At 36.1% G+C, this 23,572-nt stretch overlaps 1 protein-coding gene across 7 annotated transcripts in view; it reads right to left on the bottom strand.

The window, feature by feature from the left end:
• Positions 1-23,572, bottom strand: part of FAM172A (family with sequence similarity 172 member A) — a 422,066-nt gene that overhangs the window by 344,914 nt on the left and 53,580 nt on the right. For 5 of the 7 annotated variants that reach the window (XM_049648598.1, XM_049648597.1, XM_049648596.1 and 2 more), the window contains one exon: positions 22,570-22,670. The exons of the other annotated variants lie outside the window; for them this stretch is intronic. In XM_049648598.1, coding sequence (XP_049504555.1) covers positions 22,570-22,670 — 101 coding nt within the window. The remainder of the gene's footprint in view (positions 1-22,569; positions 22,671-23,572) is intronic. 7 annotated transcript variants of the gene reach the window in all.

Here is a 23,572-nt window from a genome sequence, read left to right on the forward strand (position 1 = left end):
GTGTGTGTGTGTGTGTGTGTGTGTGTGTGTGTGTGTGTGTGTGTGTGTGTCTGGTTTCTTTCATTTGCATAATGTTCTCAAAATTCATTCATATTCCAGCACATATCACTACTTCATTAATTTTTACTGCCAAATATCATTTATCTGTATGGATATACATTTTGTTTATCCACTCATCAGATGATAGACCTTTGGGTTGTTTCCACTGCTTGGCTCTCATGAGTAAGACTGCTATGAACATTTACATACAAGTTTTATGTGGACATAGGTTTTTAATTCTCTTAGATATACACTTAGGATTGGGATTTGTGGGTCATACAGTAACTCTATGGTCATATGGTTTAATATATTGAGGGGCTTCCAAACTACTTTCTAAAATGGCTTCACCATGTTACAATCCCACTTACAATGCATGAAGGATCTGATTTCCTCAACATCCTCACCAACATTTGTTACTAACTTTCTATTTGGTTATAACCATGTTAGTGGATGTAAAGTGAAATCTGATGGTTTTTATTTGTATTTCCCTAATGACTAATGATGTTGAGCATCTTTTCATTCATTTGGTGGCTATTTGTGCACCTTCTACTCAAAAATATTTATTCAGACTTTTTGCCTACTGTAATTGTGTCAACTGTCTTTTAAAGAAATTTTGTATATATTAAAAAACACATATTTACTCACATATTTAACATTTACCATGTTCACCATTCTTTTGTACAGACATAAATTTCCATCTGGTATCATTTTTCCTTCTGCCAGAGGATCTCCTTCAATATTTTGTGTAATAATTATCTGATGTTGATGAATTATTTCAGCTTTTATATGCCTAGAAAGTTGTTTATTTAGCCATCAGTTTCAAATAGTACTTCTGCTGGTAACATAACTCAAGATTGATTTCTTGCTTTTGGAACTCTGAAGTTGAAACTCTAGTATCTTCTGGCTTGCACTACTTCTAATGAAAAATCTATTATCACTGTTGTTTTTATTTCTCTAAATCTAAGGTATCTTTTTATCTCTACCTGCTTTTAGGAATTTCTCACTAGTTCTTAGTAATTTTATTTTTAAGTAGGCTCCATACCCAAGGTAGGCCTTGAACTCACGACTCTGAAATCAAGAGTTGGATGCTCTACCAACTGAGCCAGTCGGGTACCCCCAGCAATTTTATTACATTGTGACTATGTAATTTTCTTCAAGTTTATGCTGTTTTGGGTTTACTGTACCTCTTAAGTCTGTGGGTTTATAATTTCCATCAAATTTGGAAAACTTTCAATCTTTATTTCTTCAAGCATTTTTTTCTGTCAAACATTTCCTCTCCTGCTGGCACTCCAATAATTAATATCTAAGGCCTCTTGATATTGTCCACAACTCTGTTCCTTATTTTCGTTCTTTTCTTCTTTTCTGTTTCATTTTGGGTGGCTTCTATTGTTATGCTTTAAGTTCACTTATCTTTATTTTTGCAGTGTCAAATCTGCTATTAATCTCATCCACTGTATTTTTCAAATCAGTTATTATTCTTTTCATCTCTTAAAGTTCAATTTGGACCTTTATTATATCTTCTATTTCCCTCCTTATCGTGCTCATGCACTTCTCTATCTTCTTGAACTATGACATATATCTGTAATAGAAATTTTAATGTTCTTATCTACTAATTCTATCCTATGTATCACTTTTAATTTATTTCTATTGATCCAAATTTCTCCTGGTTACAGGTCATATCTTCCACTTTTCTTCCTGCCTGGTAATTCTGATTGGATGCCAGACACTGTTTATGTTGACTGCTGGATTTTACTGTATTCCTTAAAATATCCTGAGGCTTTAATCTGGGATTGTGGAATGCAGTTAAATTACTTTGATACTGTTTAGCTCTTGTGAGGATGTTTCTAAGCTTTACAGAAGCAATTCTTGAATAGCCTTTAGTCTGCAGTTAATTTAATTCCAGCACTAACGCAATGCTCCTCTGAGAAATACCAAATGTCGCATGTGTAGATCATTTCACGATCATTCATGGACACACAAACTATTCCTGGCCCAAGGAAAACTTTAGAAATTGTTTTGCCTGCTCCTTTCCAGTAGTTTATCCCTGTCTATAGCAGATTACTAAAGCATACATGTTAGTAGATTGTTCACATGCACACACTGCTCAATACTCAGCCAAAAACTGAAGGTAAGCCCACAAGATCTCCAGAGCATTTTCTCTTTTTGGTTCTGTCCAGCTTTCTCCTTTCCAGTATACTGCCCCACAAATTTGAGCAAATCCTAGCCAGCTTGGCCTCCAAACTCTAAACTCTGTCTCAGCAACTCAGTGACACCTCCAGGCTATGTTTCAGTTTCCTCTCCTTATGCTGTAGCCTGGAGCCTCTCCACAGGCAGTGAGCTATTGTGCAATGTCTGAAAACTATTGTTTCATACGTTTTCTCTGGCTTTTTATTTATTTAAGTCAGGGGAAAAATTCTTTCCCTCTTACTCTAATTTGGCTGGGAGTAGAAGTCCTATACACTTTTAGGAATATGAACATTCATTTACCAATTTTCTTTCATATAACCAAGGCCTTTTCGTTGAGTATTATTCTACTGCCTAGAATTCTGGGGTGTTGTCTTTCGTACATGTCACACCCATTATGCTACATCTATGATTTCTAAGTTACTTTCTTTAAAGTGGGTAGAACACATTGTAAATATTTAAGAAACACTTGTAATGAGTGCAAGTGTCTTTGAACTTTATAGTTTTCTACACACACACACACCACAATTTCTTATACTAATTACATTCATGGTTTCTTTCAGTACTTGCCTTTATTCAATCTTTCCTAATTATACAACTTTGTTTTCATAAAAACAAAAATCCTTTTTCTTTCAGTTTTCTTGGGTTCTTAGAATTATAATGAAAAGCACACCTGGAATACATAAGATTGGGAACAAAATCATCTGGAGGTAAAGAAACATAGACTACTAGAGAATATCCAACACTAGCCACAATATTTAGGGTGAACTAGTCATTCAATAAGTTAGTGGGACAAGAGTCAGAAGTTCATTAATAAAGCTTCCTCTAAATAATCAAATTGTTTCAGATACTTTAAGGACTATTAGCATTTTTTAAATACTTAAGAGAATAATCTGTTCACCAAAGAAAATAAGTCTCATATAAAATTGCATTTACTTAGAAAACCCTATAACCCAAAAAGGAGATTGTGCCAGGAAATCTCACCACCTTTCCTAATAAAGGTAATAATGTGAAAATAAAAAATATAGATTCTGACAGGAATTTTGATTAAGACAAAAGGTGAAGTTTGTGTGACAGTACTATAAAAAGACCAGGTGAGAGGGATGGTGTAGACAATGTCTCAGACATCAGTAAGTGATGTTCACAGTATGGCAATAATATAACACACACACTTCAGAAAGCATGGCCATGTATGAATCTGTACCAATAAATCAGTGATTTTTAAATAACAAAATATAGCATATTATCTATATAACTTTAAAATGGCAAATCAGCTATTACAAACAAGGATCTTAACTTGGATTGTAAACATTACAATCTCCAAATTATCCTTTAATAAACTAAAGACCTAATTTATAAAAAATTATTTTATAAAGAAAAAATTGCTTTCTTTTTTTTAATGTTGGTTTATTGGGGGGGGGGGCGCAGAGAGAGAGAGAGAGAGAGAGAGAGAGGGAGAGGGAGAGGGAGAGGGAGAATCTCAAGCAGCCTCCAATGCTCAGTGAGAAGCCTCACACGGGGCTTGATCTCACAATGGTGAGACCAGGACCTGAGCTGATATCAAGAGTCAGACCATTAACCAACTGAGCCACCCAGGTACCCCAAAAATGATCTTCTTAAATGCTCAACTTACTTCATTAAAAGAACTTACTATGCTTAAAATATTGATATAGGGGCACCTGGGTGGCTCAGTCGGTAAATGTCTGACTCTTGATTTCAGCTTAGGTCATGTTCTCACCATGGTGAGATGGAGTCCCGTATTGGGCTCAGTACTGGGCATGGGGCCTGCTTGGGATTCTCTTCCCCTCGCTCTCTACCCCTCCCCCCTCTCAAAATAAATAAATAAAAACTTAAATTACCGACTTACAACATTACAAAGAATGGCTTGGGGTGCTTAGGTGGCTCAATCAGTTGAGCAACTGACTTCGGCTCAGATCATGATCTTGCAGTTCGTGAATTTGAACCCCATGTTGGGCTCTGTGCTGACAGCTCAGAGCCTGGAGCCTACTTAGGATTCTGTGTCTCCCTCTCTCTCTGCCCCTTCCCTGCTCATTCCCTCCCTTCCTCTCTCTTTCTCTCTCTCAAAATAAATAAATAAGCATTTTTTAAAAATGGGTTTATTACTACTTGAATGCCAAACCTTCCCATTCTACATAAATACATGTGAAGTCCCAACAGGAAAAATGCTTCAAATCCCATAATAAAACTCAACAGAAATATCATACTGTCATTTTATTTAGTATTCAGGTAAAATATATTACTGAGCACTGGTCCTGTGCGAGGCTCTCTGCTGGGCACCAGGAACAATGTTATAAACCAAATGACCAGCCTCTGACTTCAATTAGCTTACAATTCAGAGAGAAAGAAGTATCTAAGAAAGATAGACATTAAACACAAGAAAAAACAAAATGTGCCATAAGTTATGGCAGTAAATACCAGCATCTATGAGAATCTAACCTAATCCTGGATCAGAGAAGTTCTCACTAAAGAAGTTATTACCTGAAGGATGCCTAGCAGTTAGATGGACAAAAGGAGAAAGAAGTGTTTCATGCAAAAAAGAGAGGCCATATTAAGGCTGTGAAAAAAAAAAAAAAAAAAAAACCTTCAAATAACTCATTAAGTTCATAATGGCTTGAGTTGAGAGTAGGACAGAGGAAATGAAGTTACACAGTTCTGCTCAGACCTTGTAATCCACATGAAGTAGTCAGGCCTCTATCCTAAAGTCACCATGAAATAGAAGGGATTAATGTTTGTAACTTTGGAATAGCATTTTGGCTTCAGAGTGGAGCTGGCAAGAAATACACTTAGCCAGGGAGATGAGTCAGGAGAACTACATGAATCACTTCCACTCATCTCCATGTGACTTCAGTGTACAGAAATCATCATTCCTTCTCCTTGATATATATTCTTCACATGGCTTTAAGGACATCACAAGTCTCATGGTTTTCCTCCTACTTCAATGACTGTTCTTTTTAGTCTCCACTGAACTGTAGATAAACCTGATGTTCCTTTCAAAAGTAGAAAAGTTGAGGTTAAAGTCAAAAACAAAAAGAAGAAATAGTAGTTGAAGGTAAATGAATGAATACGTATGCAATTAGTAAAATCTAACACTACAGTGGTGCCTTGACATAGGTTGATAGCAAGAAAATTATATTGTGTCTCAGAACAACTATACCAGAGATCCCAAAGGGTGAAGCTATGTGTTTGTCAAGACTGTTTCTGCTTTGGAACCTGATAAGATCTAACCTGAGTAGCATCACATTGGAGACATTTTGGTCACTTACTATGATGATGAACAGGATCAATTCTTAATGAATAAATGGAACTCTACTATTATATCAGTATCTTTTGATTATTACTTTTCAGGTTACATGTACTACAAAGGATATCATTCGGTAAGGGATTACTAGGAATTGCTCCCTGCTGGGCCACCAAATTATTCACTATGCAACACGCACCCAACTACTGTGTAACTACACTTTAATGACTGAAAGCATAGAAAGGTTCAAGGCTATAATGGACAAAATATAGTTGCCACATGCCTGTCATGATGTAGTGTGCTTTGTACAGACATGTTATCACCTTTGCTTCTGTGGGTGGAAAGCTAGTGAACAGGATAGAAAGAAACAGTGGGTTTCTTGTGGGCACAGAGCAGGAGGCATCACAAGGTGGGCCAGATTTCCCTCAGGGAATGACTCCACCCTGAGCCTGAAGAAGGTGATGTGAAGTCTTAAGGCACATTCACACTAAATTACATGCAGGTATGATCACCATCTGCATTATGTGTCACCTTGGCTAGGCTATGGTCCTCAGATGCATGGCCAGACATTATTTTGGCTATTTCTGTGAGGATGATGAATGAGATTTACATTTAAATCGGTGGCTTTAAGTAAAGCAGGCTGCCTTCAGTAATGTGAGTGGGCCTCAACCACAGCTGAAGGGCATAATAGAATGAAAAGCTTCCAAGCAAGAGGTTATTCGGCCTGTAGATTGTTTTTGAACTCAAACTGCAACATAAATTCTTCCTTTACTCTCCAGCCTGTAGGTCACTGATCAGATTTTGAACTCACGCAGCCCCCACAAGTTCAAGAGCCAATTGCCTAAAATAACCTATTTCTCTCTATATACACAATCTATTGTTTCTGTTTCTCTGGAGAACCCTAACACAGTATCCATTTAGGCTTAGTTTAGCCCCGACACATTTACTAAAGAGAGAGAGAGAGATAAACACTAAGGGAAGTAAAATATAATAGCTGTTATAATAGAATCATTTTAAAAGCACATATGAGACACAAAGGAGGGACATGTCCATTCTAGACTATATGGATCAGAGTAAGTTTTCTTAGAGGTTGATCTAAGCCTGAAAGATGAATAAATAGTCTGCAAGCAGATGGGAGGGGGGTGGTGAAGCAACACCCCTGGCACTAAATGGTCTCTGCATGAGAAGAAGTCCAGAGATATAAAACGGACTGCCATTTTAGAAAACCACAAATAGGGGTGCCTGGGTGGTTAAGTTGGTTAAGCATCCAACTTCGGCTCAGGTCATGATCTCACGGTTTGTGAGTTCGAGCCCCACACTGGGCGCTGTTGCTGTCAGTTCAGAGCCTGGAGCCTACTTCGGATTCTGTGTCTCCTTCTCTCTCTGCCCTTCCCCCACTCATGCTCTGTCTCTCTCTGTCTCTCAAAAAATGAATAAATGTTAAAAATTTAAAAAAAAACAAAACCACAAGTAAGTTTCTACAGCTTTAAGCATAGGGTGAGTGGGGACTAGACAAGAGAGGAGAGGCAAGTGAAACTCAAACCAGAAAAATACAGTAGGGCCAACTCATGAAATGTCTGCTTTGAGAATGCAAGCAGTTTGAATTTTATTTTGTAGGGAAACATATAAAGGTTCTGAAACAGGCAAACTTGATCGTAGTTGCAGTTTTAAAAGGTACCTCTGGTAGTAGTGGTAAGAACAAGGTCAAAGAGATGGAAACGGTGGGAGGGAGGCAGGCAGGCAAGGATGTACCACATTGGAGGTCACTGCCTTGGCCTGATAAGGCTGCCATAACAAAGTACCAAAGACTAGGTAGCTTAAACAACAGAAATTTATTTCTCAGATTTCTGGCCAAGAACAAGGTGCTAATTGATTTGGTTCCTAGTAAGAGCTCTCTTCCTGGCTTGCAGTCACCTTCTTGCTATGTCCTCACATGACCTTTTCCCAGTGTGTGCAGAAAAAGAGAGAGAGAGAGAGAGAGAGAGATCGATCTCGCACTCTCTCCTTTTTTGTGTAAAGCTACCAATCCTAACAAATTAGAACCCCACTCTTATGACCTCATTTAACCTAAATTATCTCCTAAAAGTCCTATCTCCAAATACAATCACATTTAAGCCTTAGGGCTCCAACATGTAAATTTTGAGAGGGGGACAAAATTCAGTTCCATACGTGAATTGAATTGTCGTAAAGAGTTAAGAGGTGATATATACCTAAGCAGAACCAAAGCAGTGGAGATGAAGAAAGATGTGAGCTAAGAAGGTAAAATAACAAGACCTGGTCACAAGGGAAACATGAAAAGTGAAAAGACTATGAAGTTTCTGACTTACATAACTGGATAAATGGTAATTCCACCCAATAAAACTGGGAAAGCAGGCTATTGACCCAGGAGACCTACCCCCAGTGAAGAGTAGAAATGAGATGTCAGACTGAAAACAGAGGGATTACTCTGGAATCTATCTAATGAACACTCAACAACAAAGTCAGAGATTTGATTTTTGCCATAGTTACTATCTAATCTGTTAGCCTGTTACTGTTTTGTTGATGCTGACAGCAGACACAGAATTCTGGGTCAGAGACAAAGATCTTTATTAATCATGACATAGCATAACCATGTATATACATTGGTTCCCTGGATCCTAAATTCCTAGGGGGTAACGTTATATGAGCCTGGATGGATGCTGTACCCACAGTAGTTTGACATGACGGTGAGGAATATGAAGCTTGAGGAGCCTACCACTTTACAGAAAGCTGTAAGCAATCCTATCCCTCAAGATCACTTACCATAAACACAACTGGGAGAAATGGCCTATGTAAAAAGTAGGGAGGGCCTTGCATTCTTAGCATACGTAGAAAAACATGTAAGAGCATGAGAAAGTTGTGCCACAACATTCACCGACCTAGTTATTTCCCTCCTGGCTCTAAATGCATTTATGCCCCATAATACTAAGTAAAGTATCCCTTAAAAATGGAACAAACTATTTGAAGACAACCCAAATACTAGAATGGATGCTGTTATCCTCAAGAAAAGTATACCAATTCTAATATTTGAAGGGTCCCAAACAAAACAGTATCTGTACTATTCAAAAACACTGAAGTAAAGCCTTCCCCACTGATGTATGAGAAGCTCAAACTCTTTCAAGTTTCCTATCATCTTCCATTTTTCCCCCAAAATTTAATTGTGAAACTTTCCAAACATATAGAAAAGTTGAAAAATAATACAATAAATACCTTTACACTTACCACTTTCATTGAACAACTGTTAACAACATTTTGGCATATATGCTTTTTATTTCTGTAGGCTTTTCTCCTTTCTTAAGAAACATTTAAAAATAGTATGCTTTGTCCGATGTGTCCTTGTGGTGTCATTTACTTTTTTCCCTATTTCCTATATCTCATGAAAATGGGAAGATACATCTAAAGGTCTGATTAGAGTCAGATTTAAAATATATTACCAGAATATTCAGTTAATACTCTGTACTTCAAATTGCATCACATCAAAAAAACCCCTCAGTGACAAGTTATTCTATTACTAGTAATACTAACTGTTTACTTAAGTAAAGTGCCCATAGTTAGATCTATTTTAAGGTATGTATTTTTCTCTTAACAATTGCAAGAAATCTCTGAGGAGATACTTTGGTACTATGCAAATATTCTATGCAAATATACTATGCAAACAGTCCCTCATATCCTTTAACCTGATGAGATAAGCATCCATTGATGATTATTATCTGAATCCATTAGTTTGTGGAGGGGTTGTACATTAGTTTTATGTTATTAATGGAACAAAATTACCACAAACTTCACAGCTTTAAATAACACAGTTTAGCATCTCACGACCTGTAGATCACAAGTCTGCATTGGTTCTACTGGTTTCTCAGCTCCAGGTTTCACAAGGCCAAAATCAAGGCAGCAGCCTACAGGTTCTTATCAGGAGATTCTGGAAGGAATTTGCTTCCAAGTTCCTTCAGGCTGTTGGCAAAATCTAGTCCAGTGAGGAGGTTGCAGACCTAAGATTAACATTTCCTTGAGGGCTATTAGCACAGGAACACCCTTAGCTCCCAAAGGCTTCCCTCTGGTCCCTGAACCTCAGGGCAACAATGGTATGTTGAATCCTCCTCATGTTTGGATCCTCTGGCTTTCCTTGTGCTACATCTCTCTTAATTCCTCTTCTGCCAAATCTCTGCCACTGACTCTTCTGCCTTTTTGTCAGTTTTCAAAACTCTTGTAACTGCACTGGGTCCACCCAGATAATCCAGAATAATCTCTCTATCTTAAAGTCAGCTGAAGAGTAATCTTAATTACATCTACAAAGTCCCTTCACAGTAGTACCTAGATTAGTGTTTGAGGAAGTAGAAAAATGGGACTCTTCCAAAACGATTTTTAGAATTATGCTATCATAGGTGGCAAAACTGACTTTCTAATTCTATCATATTTACTACTTTTACTAGCCAGAACCCTTTGATAGAGAAGAATATTCCTTCTTTACTAGCAAATGAACTATATAGTTTCTTATAAAAAGATTAGGTGCTCAATTCTTTTCTTTTGATTACCAATTTTTACATAATTTTCAACTGATTATGGTAAATTAACTAGATTTTTTTTTAAATATTAAGACATGGTGATTTTTTATTAAGTGTTTTATAATAATTAGAATGCTTATTGTTTTATCCTCAAATTGACCCAATTTTGGCCAAAAGAAGCCCTTTCAGATTGGCTATTCTGTCCTTTTCACATACTTCCACTAGAGTTGAGAGACTAAGAGAAAATTACCAGGTGTACTCACAACTGCAAAGAAAAGACACCCCCCCCTCCCCCCGCCGTTCCCAGAACCAGCCAGGGCGTGCCTGGTTGTGCTCTGACCTAAAGGCGGGAACCAATCAAGTTCTGCTGAGTGGTTTGAAAAAAAGGCAGAAACCAATCAAGTTCTGCTGAGTGGTTTGAAAAAAAGGCGGGAACCAATCAAGTTCTGCTGAGTGTTCAAATTTAAATGTCAACCAATAACAGCTCTGTAACCGAGAAAAATCCCTAACTTGTTTGTGCCTGTCTATAAAAGAAGCTGTAAGATCCTCGCTTGGGACCTCTTAGCATCACCGGTAATGAGTGCGTGGAGGTCCGGGTTCAAACCTGCAATAAATGACCCTTGCCGCTTGGCTTTGACTCTGGACTCTGGTGGTTTGTTCTTGGGGGTCTTTTGAATTTGGGCATATCAGAGTAAGTGTATCCTTTCTGGTAAAACATCACGTGATAGGCTCATCTTCTATATTTCCAGTCCCTGATCTGGAATCAGCCTTTTCTTCAATGACCCCTGGCTCCTTTTACTAGGCAATGCATTTAGACACCAAAATGTTACCACTAAGTGCACTCACTGTTAAGAGGAAGCCACTATCTCCAGGCCTTTTTAGTGAGTAGAACCAGGAATATACATTTTGAAAACATAGTAAGTGTGTAGTGATATTCCAAAATTAAAATTTTTCTCTACATGGGTTTTCCTAACTGCTTTGTTACATTTTGGATCTCTTTTCTCTAATCCTGAAAATCATAGCTCACAATTACATTTACGTATTTACTTATTTGCTTTAAAAACCACATTCATAAAATGGCATCAAAATTATTATACCAGTATCACTATTAACAATAAAACCAATGAGTTAATTTTAACATTTCACTGGCCATTCTCAACCAAAGGACAAATCCAACAAAGGAAGTACCAAGTACTGTATCCAAAAGGCCTCAGAAGTAATTCTTTATTTCCTCTTTGGTTATGTTACTAACTACATATACACTTCATTCTGTTTTAAATTTTGTGGTATGTTTTTTTTTCTTAACATATTAAAATGCCAATGGTTCAAAAATCAAAACTATACAAAAAGTTATTAGAGATTTCTCAATGCCATCCCTTCATCTCATTCCTCCAAATTCCCCATAAATATTAATTTCAAGATTATTTTCCAGGTTTTTTTTCAGAAAAATAAAAAAACAACAAATATATGCATTTTCCCCTAATTTTTCACACAAAAGGGAAAATACATCTGTAATTTTGTACAACACTGGCAATTTCTCATCTAAAGGGATTATACGACTTTATTCTATATTCCCATGAGAAACATATAAAAAGGTCCTTTCTTACCACAGCCTGAGTATGCCATCAAGCTTATATAGATTTTTGTAAACCTGACAGGTGAGAAATGTTACTTTGACACAGTCTTCATTAACACATCTCTTGCTCTGAGTGAAGTTAAACATCTTTTCATATGTTTAAGGATAGTTGCATTATTTTCCCTGAACTGCTTGTTCCTGCATATTGCCCACTGGTGAGGATTTTTGTGGGGTTTATTTTGTTTTGTTTTGTCTGGGCCTTTTCAAGTCTTAGAAGAGTATAGTATTCTTTGACAACTTCCTTGCTATCTAATATTACAAGATATTCCAGGCTCATATCAATTGTTTCTGGCCACACACTGAAACATTTCTCCAAAGAATTTGTATTGCTTTAATGAGAAACAGTATTTCAAAACAACAATCATTGATACTGGGTTGGTATTTCAAAAATACAATCAATGCTATTGGGTTCATGGGTTTCATTTAATTTTTTTTGCGTTTAGACCTCTGATCCATTTGGAGTTCATTTGGTGCACATTGTGATGAATGGTCAAATTTTATATTCTTACAAAACATCATCTATCAGTTACTTAAAGTTCCTTTTCCCCCAGTGATTTACAACTACACTATAATATAAACTATATTTCCATGTGTATTTGAAAACTTTCAATGTATTTATGGACTTCGTATTCTGTTCAATTGGTCTCTAAGTTTGTTCATATGTCAGTGCTACATTGTTTTAAAGAGGCTTACAGTTTTTCTCAAGTGGGTTGTCTTATTATTTCAGTGACTACTTCTTCAATTCTACGATGTCCAATTACTAACACCAACCTAGATATAGTATCCCACTTATAGAAATAGATGCTAAAGAGAGATGGAAATCAAAGGAGACTGCTGACCAACCCTGGGTCTTCATTTCTACCAGAGAAAGTTAAATTTGATGTCAGCAATAAGTAGACTAAGAGAGAGGAAGGGGAAAGAAAAATTAGAAATTAAACCATTATAATATTAATAATAAAGTTAAATTAGAAATGTTAAACAGCACAGTTCTATTTTCGATTCCATGCTCCTAGCATTTGCATGGCAAGTTTGGAATATAAAATGATATCATATGTATGCATCCTACTTGTTCATCACAACAGTATGAATAATTTTATTTGCACATTATAGTGGTGTATCAAAAATATTCTTTTTCTAAAGTCATACAGATAGTACTGAGCCAAACTTAGGACCCATATTTCTGGATGGCTAGCCATTTCTTTCTGTCACAACATAAGATCTGTGAATTTCATATTATATTAAGGTATTAATTATACACACATAATCATATTATATTTAAAGATTTTAATATTAAAATGTTAATTTGTATTATTGTTCCTTAAGTTGTTCCTATTCCAAATACCTAAATATGGCAATTGAAAAAAAAAAGCCTTAAGAGAAGGAGATGGTGGCTGAGTAGGACAACCCTAGGCTCAACCTCATCCCAGGAATACAACCTGCTAACTATCAAACATCCTAAATATGCCAGAAATCAACCTGAAAACTGACAAAACAAACTTAACAACCCCATAACCAGTGGCTTGGAAAACTAGATGCGTTGAATTTCATGAGTTGTTGAAATCAGCAGGGCTTAAAATGTGGATTTTTAAAGGTCAGTGGGCTTGGCTAGGAGAGAGCCTGGAGGGAACTGCAGTGCCTGGAGACAAGGCAAGCAAACAACCTGGGGGAATAAAGCCTGGAAATAGCAATTGGAAGAGTGTCTAGGGCACACAATGTAGAGATTCTTTGCTCTTCTCTGAGCATGTCCCTGAGAGGCAGCATTCACAGAGACATGGCTCCTGGAACAAAGGAGCTGGCCAGTGCCATTTCTCTCCCTTACCCCTTACCATAAATACAGAGTCACCTGTGGGAAGCAGCACAGCATGGACACTGGCTACCTAATTTACTTACATGAAGTCTCATCCACCAGGAGTTTGTGGAACTGCCTTTCTGTCACGCTTGCCTGAGTCCCAGTGTGGTGCACCCCACCCCAGAAGACCAGCAAAAACCCCTGCCTACACGATGTCTCCAGACCAGAGGGCTCTACAGGGCCTCAGTTCCAGTGGAGGTGATGACAGGTCTCATTTCACAAGCAGACCAGAGCACACCTAGTTGAAACTCGCCACATTCAGGCCAAGAAATAACCACTACCAAAAGCAGGCAAGAAGAGCCACTGCAGATGACCAGCCTGAAGGACAGAGCAGCCAGAAAACAACAGAAGAGCACACAAAGCACACACTCCCAAAAGTGCTAGGCCCTAGACACTACTGACCCCTTCTTTATAAGGTCATTACTTTCAGTAATAGGAGATATAACTGGCTTTTATAACACAGAGAAGCAGGCAAAGACTTATACAAAATGAGAAGACAGAGGAATTTATCCCAAATGAAAGAACAAGATATAGTCAAGGCCAGAGATCTAAATGAAAAAGATATAAGTAACATGCCTGAAGGAGAATTTAAAGAAACAATCATATGGATACTAAGTGGACTTGAAGAAAGAATGGAAGACATCAGTGAGACCCTTACTACAGAGATAAAAGACTTAAAAAAGAATCAGAGATGAGTAGTGCAATAAATGAGATTAAAAACACACTTGATGTGGGCGCCTGGGTGGCTCAGTCAGTTAAGCAGCCGACTCTTGATTTCAGCTCGGGCCATGATCTCACAGTTCCTCAGATCAAGCCCCATGCTCTCAGTGCAGAGCCTGCTTGGGATTCTCTCTCCCCCTCTCTGCCCCTCCCTTACACATGCTCTCTTGCTCTTCCTTCCCTATAAACATAGGGAAGAAAATCACACTTAATGCAATACATAACAGGCTAGAAGAAGCAGAGAAAAAATTAATGACATAGAAAATAAAGTAATGGAAAGCAATGAAGTTGAACAAAAGAGAAAGAATTACACAAAATGATAAGACTTAGGGAACTCAGTGACTACATCAAATATAATTATATTCATATTACAGGAGTACCAGGAGAAGAAGAGAGAGAAAGGGGTGGCAGAAAATGTATTTGAAGAAATAATAGGTGAAAACTTCCTAATGTGAGGAAGGAAACAGACATCCAGATCCAGAAGCACAGAGTACTCACATCAAATCAACAAAAGGAGGCCAACATCAAGACATATTGTAATTAAATTGGCAAAGTGTAGTGATAAAAAAATTTTAAAAGAAGCAAGACAAAAGAAGTCATTAATTTACAAGGGGAAACTCACAAGGCTAGCAGATTTTTCAACAGGAACTTGGCAAGTCCGAAGGAGTGGCAAGATATATTCAAAGTACTGAATGGGAAAAAATGTGCAGCCAAGAATATTCTATCCAGCAAGGCTATCATTCAGGACAGAAGGAGAGATGAAGAGTTTTCCAGAGAAACAAAAGCTAAAGGAGTTTATGACCACTAAACCAGCCCTATAAGAAATGCTAAAGGTGACTCTTTGAGTGGAAAGGAGAGAGCAAAAGTGATAATATAAAGACAGGAAACACAAAAGCAGTAAAAATGAATATTCCTGAAAAAATAAGTCAAGGAACCCCCAAGATAAAAGGATATAAAATATAATAACATATACCTAAATTGTGGGGAGGAGAGTAGAAAAGAATGGGTTCAAACTTAAATATCCATCAACCTAATACAGATTGCTATATACAGGAGAGGCTAATGGTAACTACACATCAAAAGTCACAAATAAACATGCAAAGAATAAAGAGAAAGAAATCCAAATATATACTAAAGAAAATCAGCAAAACATGGAAATACAAGAAAGGATGAGAGAAAATCTCCAGAAACAACCACAAAACAAGCAATAAAATGGCAATAAGTACATATCTGTCAATAATTACATTGAATATATATCGACTAAAAGCTCTAATCAAAAGACACAGGGTGTCAGAATATTAAAAAAAAAAAAAAAAAAAAAGACACATCTATATGCTGCCTGCAATAGACCAATTTTAGACCTAAAGACACCTGCAGATTCAAAGTGAGGCAATGGAAACATTTACCATGCAAATGGATATCAAAAGAAAGCTGGAGTAGTAATACACTGGACAAACTACACTTTAAAACAAAGTCAGTAACAAGAGACAAACAAGGGCAGTGTATAAACATTAAGGAGATAATCCAACAAGAATATATAACAATTGTGAATATTTATATATGCAACATGAAAGTACCCAAATACATAAAACAATAACAAACATAAAGGAACTAATCAGTATTAGTATAATAATAGTAGGGGATTTTATCATTCTACTTACATCAATGGACAGATCATCTAAACGGAAAATCAACAAGGAAACAATGGCTTTGAATGATAGACTGGACAAGATAGACTTAACAGATATTTTCAGAACATACACATTCTTTTCAAGTACACAAGGAACATTCTCCAGAAAAGATCACATATTAGGCCATAAAACAAGTCAACAAATTCAAAAAGATCCAAGTCATTCCATGCTTCTTTTCTGACCACAACACTATGAAACTAGAAATCAAACACATGAAAAAAATCTAGAAAGAACACAAACACATGGGGATTAAATAACATGTTACTAAATAATAAATGGATCAACCAAGAAATAAAAGAAGAAATAAAAAATTACATGGAGAGAAATGGAAATGAAAACAAATGGTACAAAGTCTCTTTGATGCAGCAAATGCAATTCTAAGAGGGAAGTTTACAGCAATATAGGCCTACCTCAAGAGGTAAGAAAAGTCTCAAACGCCCCTAAAGGAGCTAGAAAAAGAACAACAAATGAAGCCTACAGTCAGTAGAAGGAAAAAAAAAATAATAAAGATTAGAGAAGAAATAAATGATATAGAAACTAAAAAAACAAAACAAAAAAATAGAACACAACAATGAAATCAGGAGCTTGTTCTTAAAAAAAAGCCAATAAAATTTTTAAACCTCTAGTGAGATTTAGCAAAAACAAAAGAAAAAGGACTCAAATAAATAAAATCACAAATGAGAGAGGGTTAATAACAACCAACACCACAAAAATACAAATAATTGTTAAGAGAATATTAGGAAAACCTACATGCAAATAAACTGGACAAGCTAGAAGAAATGGATAAATTCCTAGAAATGTATAAATTTAGTATAAACTAAAACAGGAAGAAGAAACAGAAAATTTGAACAGACCAATAACCTACAAAGAAATTGAATCAGTAATCAAAAAACTCCCACAAACAAAAATGCAGGACCAGATGGCTTCACACGTGAAAAAAATTATGCCCCTAGTTGTTTTCCTGTGATTCTATCCAAAAATAAAGAGCCATGCACCATAAGACTACTTTATCACTGCTATTCTCTAATTGAGCACATTGACAATTTATTAATTCTTAAAGAGGTAATAAAGATAAATATTAAAGGAAATGCAAAGATCCAAATTAGGCAAGAAAATCAAATCTCTCTTTCATTAGAATTTCTGTTGGATTATGAATTCTCCACTTAATAGTAATTCAGCAATGACATGAAAGAAATAGTTGGGAAAATTTTAAAAACTACATGCTGAGTTTTCATCATTCTACTTACTACTTAACATGATGGCCTTTCCAGTCTTTCTGATCGAGCCTACCAGAAACATTATTCTCAGGCATTCAACTCTAGCATATAGCATATACTAAAGAATTCTATTTTGAAAGTTACACTTTCACACCACTCTCCCACCTCCTTAAACCCAGACAGTATCTTTCTAAATTTAGATAAATGATCCAAACTTATTATAGGCTATATATTTTTATCAAGCTATACGTAGATAGTAAAATAAAAAAAAAAATACATATTAGCAAAAGCATTTGTTTGACTATAAAAACGTAACTATGTAAATGTAAGAAGTATTCTTTTGTGTAGTTACGGAACTGCATTCTAAAAACAAACTGACATCTCAGTTTATTTTACTTACACAATAAGTTTAATTTACATAGAAATGACAGAGCATTTCAGGAGCAAGTCTTAAAAACAATTTCTGCTGAATGACTGCTATAATAATCTCCTTAAGAGAGAAATAAACATAAACTAAAACGGCAGTTGCAAAACATACATAGTAGCTTTCCAGTGAAGACAAAATTCAGTATTTAGTAGGAACATACTAAAAAAACACAGAAGGGGTTTTGGTTTAGATTGCTGGCTAAAGTCAGAATCTGTTTCCCTAAAGCTTCAATCCTAAGCGTATCAGAAGTTGTTTATTAAGGCAGGCTTCTAGACAAGAAACTCAAATTTACACTATCTTCTGTATTCCACCCTCACATCCATGAAAAGAAAGGTTTTTAAATGCTTCTATATCCGGGATGTGGTAAGATACTTTCTACAGGTTCTCATTTAATCGAACTAGAGATCTTACTGGTAACAATAAATACTAAATTATTTCCAGGATTTAAATGCAAAGGTTTATTTATGTTCTAGGAATTTTAGACAATTATACATGAACTTCTATTTTCTGAATTACAGCGACAGAGGTCTAGAGTGTGACTATGAAGGACAAAAATTTTCCGAAAGAAAATGCCACAAACATGGACTACCTTTAATCAAATAATTTTAATCAGCAAAGCAGTAAAATTCTAAAACTTAGAAATTAAATGGTAATTAGCAAATAATGGAAAATATTTTTACAAACAGGAAAATTATCATTAGCATATCATTTTCCTTTACTCTGATATGAAAATATATCTTTATGTTCAAATTCCTAAAATTAAGAAATTTCCTAAAATGCATAGGTCCAGAATTCATACTAGTTTATATATGTGTTATCACACTCATTTCCTATTAAACAAATATGAGAACACAGAAAATTTTCCCAAATTGCTAAAGATATGCATAAAAAAACACTGTGACACAAAGTAAAGTAGCTTGAGAGAAATAAAGCAAACTCATGCCACTAGTTTACTAACACTATTTTCTTTTTTAAAATTCTATTATTTTTAACTTAATTTTTAACCTTGCTAAATGGCATATTCATATTTAAAGTCACCTTATATCATTCTTGGAAGAAGGCAAGATAGGCAGAAAAAAGAGAATCAGAAAAAAGGAACTGGGAAGAAAAGAAGAGAGAGAGAGTAGCAGAGGAGATGAGAAAAGGCTCCCCAGAAAAGAAGACATCTGAGCCAAAACCTTAAGGCAGGTGGAGGTACGGGTGTTGTGAACAAGGGAGAGAGGGCATTTCAAAGAGAGAAAACAGTATGAGATAAAAGTACAAGGTATGAATGAAGGATAGTATGGTGGTTAAATCTAACTGGAAAGCATAGCTCAGAAATAGAAATGAAGAAATATGGACAAAATGTAGGTACACCTATGTATTATTAAATCCCACCATAATGAACACTAAACAAATTCACTATAGTGAAAACTGTTCTTATTTGTATATAACTAAAACTCATACATCTCAATGCTAAAATATAGGAAATGAAATTCAATTAATAACCAGCCTTCAACAGTGAGATTAGTAATGAAAATAAGTATTTCAAACAGGACGTGAGAAGCAAGATGGTATGGAACAAAAGGCTGTTAACAACCAGACTTCCTTCTCCAATTCTTGGATCTTTGGTTGCGACAAGTTTTATGCTAGAAAGTTGTTTACTTTATATATATATATATATATATATATATATATGGAAGTAAATGGGATTGGTACTTGAAGCTCAGGAGTCCAATGATCTAAATTTGAGTTACACTGCATTACAGAATAAATCTTGTGATTTGGGGTGACATTTAGGGCCAACTTTATCATCAACACAAATGTGAATACAGGCACAGGAGGTGAAAAATCTAGATAACATAGAATATTTTCTCTCTATATAGCTATATATAATCATTAAGTACAAGATACAGTAAAACCTTAGATTGCAAGTAACTTGTTCTGCGAGTGTTCCACAAGATGAGCAAACATTTCTAATAAATTTTAACTTGATAAACGAGTGATGTCTTGCAATACAAGTAGCCTATGGCACCAAATGTCATACGATCACAACTGAGCCAATGGTTTTTCTCTGTCTCTGTCTTGCTACATTGTGGGTGATCATCTCATGTGCCTAGATGCTTGGTCTCAGGCTGTGATGTCTGGCAGAAATCAGTGGTTTTTCAGAACTTTGGCACTAGTGTATTTTTTTATCACTTCAAATCACCTATGGACAGCCCTTTGCTTTTCCATACAAGAGTAAGCTTAGGAATGCTTTGTTCCACTCTAGGTCAGGCTGCCTGCAGATATAGACCCTTTCCTCTGCTGCCTTACTGCCAGCTACATTAAATACAGTATGACAAGAGTTTATTAATACTGTACTGTAGTCAACATCTGCGCAAGCACATACAATGGCCCCAGTTCAGAAAAAGATTCCTTTGAGTCAATAAATAGTAGTGATTCCATTAGTGACAGTGGAAGTCATCCTACACAATGACCCTCCTCCCTCGTCTCCCTCACACCAACCACAAAGGTTTTTAAAGGTAAGGGCAGGTTCATTTATTTATTTTTCTTTATATTTTGTATTTTCTTTACTATTTTGTATTACATTACAGTATTGTAATCATTCTTTTTTAAAAAAAATTTAATGTTTATTTATTTTTGAGAGACAGAGAGAGACAGCGCGTGAATAGGGGAGGGACAGAGAGAGAGAGTCAGACAGACAGACAGAATCTAAAGCAGGCTCTAGCCTCTGAGCTGTCAGCACAGAGCCCCACGTGGGGCTTGAACTCAAGAACAGCGAGATCATGACCTGGGCCAAAGTCGGACACTTAACCGACTGAGCCACCCAGGCATCCCTGTAATCATTTTTATATGAATATTTTTGGAATGTGCAATGAGTCATCTGAGTTTCCATTATTTCTACCAGGGGAATTCGCTTTGATATACAAGTGCTTTGGATTACAATATATTTCCGGAATGAATTATGCTCACAAACCAAGGTTTTACTGTATTTTGATTATCATGGAGTAAGGTCCACCAAAAATTAAATCTGTGACCCTCCCTATGTCCAAAAAACAAAAGGTAGCAGATCCTAGGAGAAAGCAATCACTTGCACATGGGATTATCTAATAAGACACAGTTGCTAAATTTTGAAAGAGATGATGATAGAGGATACAGATTAAGGCTGAAAAAAGATGCAGATGCCAAAAAAGGACAAAGTTTATTCAGAGAACAGCACCTGTCCAAGTGAACAAATACACATGGCTTATGGAAAAGAGTAAAATGTAAACCCCACATACAAATATAACAAAGCAAACATCCCCAGTTCTTCTCTCAGGTCATATACGATGGATATTCTATTATCAACATATTACCAGTATGCAGCATATAATTAATTCAAGTGGAAATGGGCAGACATCTTATGTGCAGCAGAAATTACTCAGGGCATTACATATACTTAAGATATAAATGTTGGAGGGGTGCCTGGGTGGCTCAGTCGGTTAAGCATCTGACTTTGGCTCAGGTCATGATCTCGTGGTTTGAGAGTTCGAGCCCCGCATCAGGCTCTGTGCTGACAGCTCAGAGCCTGGAGCCTGTCTTCGGATTCTGTGTCTCCCTCTCTCTCTGCGCCTCCCCTGCTCATGCTGTCTCTCTTTCTCTCAAAAATAAATAAAACATTCAAAAAAATTTTTTTAAAAAGATATAAATGCTGGAGAACAATATCAAGAACTTTGAGGGACCTGATATTTTATCCTGTTTGCAAGCTAACAACTTAGCCTGCTACTGTTTCATGGATACTGCTAAAAGACACTAGACTCCTGTGTCAGCGACAAAAGACTATTACTCAGTGTAGAGCAGGCAACATGAGCTTATCTTCATCTTTCTCTTGTCCCTCAGATCCCAAAAAGGCAATGTGAACAGGCTAAGGACAGAGGCTGAACACACTGCAGAGCTAAGGAACCTCAACATTTATGAAGCCCAGTCTTGTAAGGGGTTGCTTTGCCATTAGTGCAGGAAGGGAGGAGCATTTTCTTGAATAGCAAAAAATATCTGCTCTCTGCCTTGGAGGAATACACAATCTCTGTCTTCCAAGTTGTTTTCTGTACAAAGACCCTCAAAAAGATAGACCACATCAAAAGCTGTCAGTGACTTGCTCAGACACATGTAGAAATTCAAGAGACACATGGAGAATTGGCTCCCAGGAAACATAAATTTAGTTTCATATATTCTTTATGCTACCATTTAACCAGTTTTGTAAGGAATCAAAACAGAAAACAGAAACATCAACTTATCCTTAGAGAACTAAACTAGTGTATAGTTACCACACTTAACAAATGCGTCCATACACATTTTATTAAAAATACTTAACATGACATAGAATGAGTAAAATCTTTGGCTTTAAAAAACATTCACCTGAATGACAAATGACATTTTCAAGGGTTCCTACCATGGGAAGAACCTAAATGGTCACAAGGCCTAATCCTTTATCAAGTCAAAGGTAAGTAGGTGAGATCCAATTTATTAGCCAAACGAGCATCAATCTTCTTCACAGAGATAAGCACTTTTGTTTTTACCTTTATTGAGGAATAAATGTGATGATTTGATATATATTATACACACACACACATTGTAGAATGATAAAGATTAATATTATTAACACATCCATCACCTCATATAATTAACATTGGTAATTTTTTTTTTTTTTTTTTTTGGAAGATAAGCATTTCAAGTAACACTTTTCCACCTGGCACAGCAGAGATTTCAACCTCCTAAAAACATTTAAAACATAAAATTTGGCAGAATTTGTTTTCTGATGTAATGACTCACTACCAAATATTAAGGTCATGGGAAGCATACGTTTACATAAAAACATAAATTTTTAAACTTAGAATATGTTTCAAACATAACCATTAAAATAATAAAACAAAAAATGCAAAACCTTTTTCAAGTCATTTTTTTTTTTTTTTAAGAAAGACTTCATGAACCGTTTTAGCTTTACAACTTTCATTCTGACTATTCAAAATTGGGGGTGGGGGGAGTTAAAGTTGAATATATCACCATACCTCCCCTAGAGCTTCATATCTTTTCTGGTTCCATCTGTGCAAGTCTTCTCGGTAGTTAAAAACAAATGGTTCCCCAGTTTTTATGTGTCTTAACTGCCCCTCTAGAAGATAAACAAACAGTATTGCTATGACTCAGAGCATATTTATAATAATGAAAAGTATGACAAATAATGTCTGAACTTTCTCAGAACAGTTTCATTTTTTCATTAGATTTTTTCCTTCAAATATCAACATGATGCAAACATCTAAATACTGTAAGAGAATGGCCCCACATACTCAATGCTTTGCGTTTTCATCTTCATTACTCTAAAGCAAATTCTGATCTGCATTACTCTAACCTAAATTAACATTTGAGGGCCTATAATGTATAAGGGTCCTTGCTGGCTACAGCTGTGAACATAGTTCCAGTTCCTAAGCTTAAAGGTTACCTGAGGAGTAAAAGCGTAAATATTAAAAAGTTAAGCAACTTTTCAGGAAATTAAACAAGAATGAAGCAAACCAACAATCTAAAACCTGCCACAGGCAACTCATTGTAGACAATAAAGTCTAAAATAAGTTTGGGAAAATGAAAGATCCCTATAGGTTAGAATAGGTCTAGTGTGATTTTTCAACCAGGTCTTGAAGTATGAGTAAGAAATGAAAATAGGAGAAAGGAAGTGAGCCAACAAAGGTTTGGACTGTCAAGGCAGTCAACACTCAATTTTGAGATTTTACTGATAATACTTTTACTAATAATATCAAAGATATAAGCAATCTAGTGTCACAGGCAAAGAAAAACAGGGAGAGGCCTGGGAAAGCCTGGGCATTTCTTCCTAGATCCTTTCCTCTCAGTAGTAGCACTCTGGTCCAGAGAGGTCTCTAAGTGAGGTCTCTAAGTGAGGCAAAAAGGTTACCTCATACACTGGTGAGCATTTGGGTTATAAAATACTTCAGTTTTACGTGCCAGAGAGTGGTACTACTTATATGATATTCTTCAGAGAAATATACCTCCTATTTCCACAGA

The sequence above is a fragment of the Panthera uncia genome, assembly GCF_023721935.1.
Source record: "Panthera uncia isolate 11264 chromosome A1 unlocalized genomic scaffold, Puncia_PCG_1.0 HiC_scaffold_17, whole genome shotgun sequence".
Taxonomy (NCBI): Eukaryota; Metazoa; Chordata; class Mammalia; order Carnivora; family Felidae; genus Panthera; species Panthera uncia.